Source organism: Pinus tabuliformis, chromosome 3_1 (genome assembly GCF_031772625.1).
Source record: "Pinus tabuliformis cultivar Carrire ecotype Pingquan chromosome 3_1, CPIR1, whole genome shotgun sequence".
NCBI lineage: Eukaryota > Viridiplantae > Streptophyta > Pinopsida > Pinales > Pinaceae > Pinus > Pinus tabuliformis.
Window position 1 is genome coordinate 104,214,832 of NC_142301.1, and position 6,540 is coordinate 104,221,371.

The 6,540-nt window shown below is 31.0% G+C and overlaps 1 protein-coding gene across 1 annotated transcript; it reads left to right on the forward strand.

Moving 5' to 3' along the window:
- Nucleotides 1–4,865: 4,865 nt before the first annotated feature.
- On the forward strand, nucleotides 4,866–6,045 carry LOC149185978 (uncharacterized). Its single transcript, XM_089412527.1, has one exon. It carries the CDS (start codon nucleotides 5,143–5,145, stop codon nucleotides 5,851–5,853), a length of 711 nt encoding a protein of 236 aa, XP_089268653.1. The 5' UTR covers nucleotides 4,866–5,142; the 3' UTR covers nucleotides 5,854–6,045.
- Nucleotides 6,046–6,540: the final 495 nt, after the last annotated feature.

Below are 6,540 nucleotides of genomic sequence, written 5' to 3' on the forward strand. Positions count from 1 at the left end.
GAATTGGGTAAGGAGCATGATATGGGCACACTATACAGTGATAGCTAAAATGCCATTCATCTTGCAAAGAACTCAACATTTCATTCCAGGACTAAACACATACAACTCAAGTACCATTTCATACGATCAGTGTTGGAAAATGGAGAGTTGAAGCTGGAAAAGATACACACTAGCCAGAATCCTATAGATATGCTAACAAAAGTTGTAACCAGGGAGAAACTGAGAATATGCTCAGTTTCAATTGGTCTTCAAGGATAACGATGAAGATGAGAAACAACCAGGTCCAAAGAGGAGTCATTGTCCAACAAATGGAGCAACGGTGGAGTTGCTACAATCAGTCTCCAAGTGGGAGATTGTTGGGTGTGGAGCCTGATTATCTTCTATATTCAAAGGTATCACCACATTGGACCCCAGTTCGAAATGTAAATATTCGCTGCAAGGGGGTCCAGGGGGGGGCGGCTGCGACCTTTGAGAGCCCCCCCCTGGCAGGCGGTTTCGGGGGAAACACCCCCAAAGCTAAAAAAAACTGTAAAATTGCCTTGTAAAAGTATAGTAATTTCTAGTCAATCTGGGCCATTCATTAGGCAGATGATCTGACGGTAGAACTTATGTTTAGCTTAGGGTTTTTTGCCCTAGAAGGAAACCCCTCTCTTTCTATGAGGGCATTGTATTTGAGGCTGTGTAATAGATGTGTATTCTCTGAGCGAGAAACAAAGAGGTGAGACTGTGAGAGAAAACAGAGGATGTTACAGCGGATCTACTGTAGGTTGTGTCTCTTCATTTTGCTGGATAATAGAAAGGAAGGACTGGCTGTTCGGGGTGGACGTAGCCCAAACTGGGTGAACCACGTATATCTGTGTCTCTCTTGTTTTGTGCATTTTCTGTGTTTATATTTATGCAATATTTTATGTGTTCCATTGCTCCATAATATATAATTTTCTAACAGAAAAATCCATTTATTTGGCCACAAAATGTGTCAAATGAACATGAGGAAATAAACATTGTTGAATAGCAACAATCTAAAGGTATTATTAATTCTTCACCGGCAGAGGAAAGAGAGATTTATATTGGTTCCAAAAGATCTCGTGCATAGCGTGAAGCTATGGAAGACCTTTACAGGGGTTCAGTACAGGATATTAAGGAGGGTTGCATGATCGCAGTGCTAGCAGATGGAGATCCCATTGGCTATCCATTCTGGGTTGCTAAAGTCATAAAGATCTTTATAGAAAATGAGGATGTTACAAATGTTAAAGTACATTGGTATTCCAAAAATACACACCCATTCAATGGTGTGTATAAGCCAGAGATGGTAGTTGACAAAAAAAATGGCCGAAAGAGAAAAAGAAAGGGTACAAATATAAATCGCCGCTGCACAAACATATTAAAATTGGAGGATGTTGACATACTTGTTTATGACTTCAATTTAACAAAGAGAGGAACTCTTCACTTCAAGACGATAGAGATTCTGAAAGGTTGTTACCAGAAGGAACAATGTTGAGGTGGGAGTCTGCTAAAACCAGTTGTAGATCTAGAAGAATTTTGAAACCTGAAATGGTGGGCATGCATGTGGACTCAGATGGGGCACTAGTTGATGAAAGAGAAGAATATGGAACATCTTCGTCAGCATCCAGTCAGTCATCTGAAGATGTGAATTCTAATGGTGTGCAAGAAAATATGAGTGATTTTAAATAATTGTTTAAGACATTTTATATAACCGATGTATGCATCGTATCTTGAAATAAAATTTTTGATTTCCATATGGTGTTAAATGAGAAGTTATGAGACATTTTTATGTCGTTGGATTATATGTCTTAATTATGATAATTTTTATTGTTTAGAATATCTACAATGCAACATTAAATTAGAGATATAATGTATGTTTCATTCAATATACAAATAATGACTTTTGAGTCCATTTAGTGTTGTAATTTGTTCATAATGTCATGGTTTTTTAATTTTATGGTTGAAAAAATTCAATTTCTTTTGTATCTAGCATGTTATGGTTGAGAACATGTTGAATTTATACTTAGGAAAGAAAAATGTTATTCTACCAAAAACATTAGTGTGTTGTTTCCTCATAAACAACTTTGTTTGGCACATAAAAATTTGGTTTTAATAGCATTTTTAAAAAAATTTGAAGATTGACTGTAAAAAAAATCATCGTTCTAGTATCATCACTTTTTTGTTTTCAAGTTGTATTTTGCACGAAAATTTTGTTTTCACTGCCATTTTTAAAACATGTTCAAAGTTGTATTTTGCACGAAAATTTCGTTTTCACTGCCATTTTTAAAACTTGTTCAAAATTGACTCTAAAAAAACATCATTCCAGTATACACACTTTTCTTTTTTAGCACCGTTTTTAATGTTTTCTCGAGGTTTTTTGGCCAGAGTTCAGTTTTGAGTTTATAGTTCTCGCTTCAAAGTTTACATTGTTTAACGTACATTTATCTTTAAAAAATAGCATAAAAAGTCTATCTTATGGCATGAAACAAAACGTAATAATGAAAAACACATTTATAATATATTTACCAATCAAATTCAAAATTTCCAAACACTAAAAACACTATATTATTATAATTTTAATTTAACTATTTAAATTAAACATTAAATTATAATTAAATTAAAATGATCAATTAAATTTATTAACATATTTCATGATTTAAAAAGGGCACTTCATTTTTAAAACTCTTTATCTTTTAAAGAATGAAGTTATAAGATTTATATTTGTTTGATCTCCACATGCATTAAAAATAATTTATGAATGAACATGGTATTGTGTAATATTGTTAATGTTATAATTATAAATTAAGGTGTTGTTTGATAATTTTTTTGAATTTTTTGGTAAAATAATTTTTAATTACAATACAAAAATGAATTTGGCATTTTGAAAAACTCTTAAAGAATTTGAATAATACAAATTTAACCAATCAAATTTATAATTTTAATAAATTCTAGCCATATTTTGAACAAATTTAATTATAAAATATAGCTTAAAAAAATCTTCAAAATTTAAAATAGTTAAATTAAGATATAATTTAATAAAAAACATTAAATATATACAGCTATAATTTAATAAAAAAATATTAAATAATTATATATAATTATAACTTAATAAAATAAAAAACGTTAAATAATTATATATATTTTAATTTTTATATTCATGAAAATAAAAAGCATTAAATAAATAACGTATACAATCTAGTTTTTATGCTCATAAAAACTAGTTTTTAATTTACATTGTTCTAGAATATTATTGACAAATAAGTGTCTCGATATAATAATAAAATATGAGAAAGAAGAAGGAAGTCAAAGTTTCTATTATAATTTCTTTATACTCTCATGCCAATCCTTACTCAACCTACTGTCCTTACACTACTGAGTTAGAAATATAAAGAAAACTAAATTACAAATATAAAAATCTAAGATTCCAAACAATAATACACTATGAAATTGAAACATATTGACTTTAAACAATAATTATTGCCCGGTACTTTACTCTTTTCTCCCTGCTTTACGTTTTATTATAATTTTTTTTTGCTAAAATTTGGGAAATGCAAATTTTTATCTTAATTTTAGCTTAAAATTTTATAATAAAATTTGCATTTCCCTAATTTTAGAATAAATTTTATAATAAACTGTAATGTAGGAAAAAAAGTAATGTACCAGAATGGGTTTGGAATATATTTTAAAAAGGTAAAGAGCTTGATTTTTAAAATATAATTAGCATAAATTTATAATAAACTATAATGTAGGAAAAAAAGTAATGTACCAGAATGGGTTTGGAATATATTTTAAAAAGTAAAGAGCTTGATTTTTTAAATATAATTAACATAAATTTTATAATAAACTGTAATGTAGGAGAAAAAAAAAAGTAATGTACCAGAATGGGTTTGGAATATATTTTAAAAAGGTAAAGAGGTTGATTTTTAAAATATAATTAGCATAAATTTTATAATAAACTATAATGTAGGAAAAAAAGTAATGTACCAGAATGGGTTTGGAATATATTTTAAAAAGGTAAAGAGCTTGATTTTTTAAATATAATTAACATAAATTTTATAATAAACTGTAATGTAGGAGAAAAAGTAACGTACCAAAATGGGTTTGGGATATATTTTAAAAAGGTAAAGAGCTTGATTTTTAAATATAATTAGTATAAATTTTATAATAAACTGTAATGTAGGAGTAATGTACTAGAATGGATTTGGAATATATTTTAAAAAGAGAAAGTTTGATTTTTTAAATATAAAGAAATAAATTAATGGTATATAATACTTAGAGGTATTAATAAGAGTTAAAGTTTTTTTTGAGTTTTTTTCTTTAGAATTAAGGAAATAGATTAATGACTTAACACTGAGAGGTATGAGCAGGAGTGAAAATTGGCCCTTGACGAAATTGTGGGTCATTCTAGATAGCTTAATTTTTTTTAAATAATCCTGATAAATTAAACTTGCATTCACAAATAATAGCCAATAATACCATCTCACTACTGATTTCAAAACTGATTATAATAACTCTGCCTCTTAAACAGCTTAATTTTCTTTAAATAATCTTGATAAATCAAACTTACATTCACAAATAATAGCCAATAATACCATCTCACAATTGATTTCAAAACTGATTATAATAACTCTGCAATAAACCATGAATTATTCTAAATAGCTTAGTTTTCCTTAAATAATCATGATAAATCCATCGTCATAAATCAAACTCCTGCATTCACAAACAATATTAGCCAATAATACCATCTTACTATTGATTTCAAAACTAATTATAATAAATTTTCTCACTATTAAAAAAAACTGATTGGAAAAACACGATTTACACTATAAATTTACAGAGAGTCCACTCCCAAGAATCACGGCGAGTGCAACGTCAGTCCAGGCAACTTTTCCTTCGCCACCGTACAAGCTACAAATAAAAATACCTCGATTGGCCTCTTTGGAATTGTCGTTCACATGTGCCTATCACACCAGATGGTCCCGTTCGCGTACTGGTCACCGCCATGGCCAACGTTTTTTCAACTCAGTACTTCACAATTATACCAAAAACAAGGGGAAAAACATTTCTCTGCACTAATAAAGGCACTCATACCCTACCGATACTAAAAGCAGAGACGCGCCTTTTGAATCAAAAGTTATCATGTTACTGGAATCAGTGCTAGCAGAAATATCCCTCGATATTCTTGATGATCTTCACCCACAAATGCAGCTGCATGTCACCACACCTGCTGTTGCTGCTGCTGCTTTTCATTATTATAATAATACACACAACGTGGTTCTTGAAATGTGTTCGCCTAGCGAGTCATCGAGTGAGCTACATCAAGAAAAGGAAGAGCGCCAGAATGGCAGCAGGAGGAGGGAACTTATGAAGCATTTGTCTCACGATGAGGAGAAATCTAATATCATTGTCTGCGATGGGTTTGTGCAGCGACGAAATATTAATGGGTACGATGCAGACAACGACGAGGATTCGAACGAAGAATGGTCGCCTGTGAGCACTTTAGAGCTCCCTGAAAGTCCCAGATCATCATCGGTAATCGCAGAAGCTAATAGTCCTGCTCGATTCAGCCTGTCACTCGATGATTCTCATTACACGATGCCCTCGGATTTTGCAAGGAGCGCCTGTACAACATTATTTCGGGGTATATTTCCTTGCAAATGTATCTGCCTACCATTGTTGAGACACAAGTACCGAAAGAAGAAGCAATCCGAATGGGCAACCGGTTATAAAGGCTGCGAAGACGAGAGTATGAGTTCTACTAGTTCTGATGGTCTAAACATGATACTGAAGGGTAGTCAGCCCGATCGACCGACCTGTGCCCTAAAGAAGAAAAGCACCAGATTGATGTGATCCAACTAGTACCTTATGTAAATTGGGGAAGTTAGGAATGGTAACTTATGTCGATTGTGGATTGAAGGGGTGAGGTTAAATAGTAAAATCAAAATAAGGATGCCCAGATACATTGAAAGGTGAGTTACCATATGAAAAAGGATTTGTATGTATGGATTATATTCTCTTATCGTAAAAATTCCTCTCAATGAATTGCCTAGTTAGTAAAAGCATCTCATTGTTATGGAATGAATTTTCTGTGTAAAAGCTTCGGATTCTGTCTAAAATCTTATGTAGTGTTGTCCATGGTTTTGCTTCATAAAAGTATTATCGCTATCATTTATGTTTGCTTTTTCAAGTGACCACTCATAATTTTGTATATTGTGTTGGAAAACAAATAGTTTGTATACATTTTTGCCAAATTTGGACTAAATGGTATTTGAGTTTAATTATTTTTTATTTTAATTGATGGATTTTTTTTGTTGGTTAAGTAATTGTTTATCTGCCATAATTTTTTTTAAGCTAAAGAGTAGGGATTATTATATTAATAAAGGTCCGGAGGGTTTAGAACCCTTACATTTGATATATATTAAAAAAGATCTTTATCACAATAAATAAAGAGTTAATTAGTCTTTTGGCTCGGAACCGATGTAGCTATTATAAATTCTACAATAAGTCCCATGTAAAAGTATGCATTTACAAAAAAAC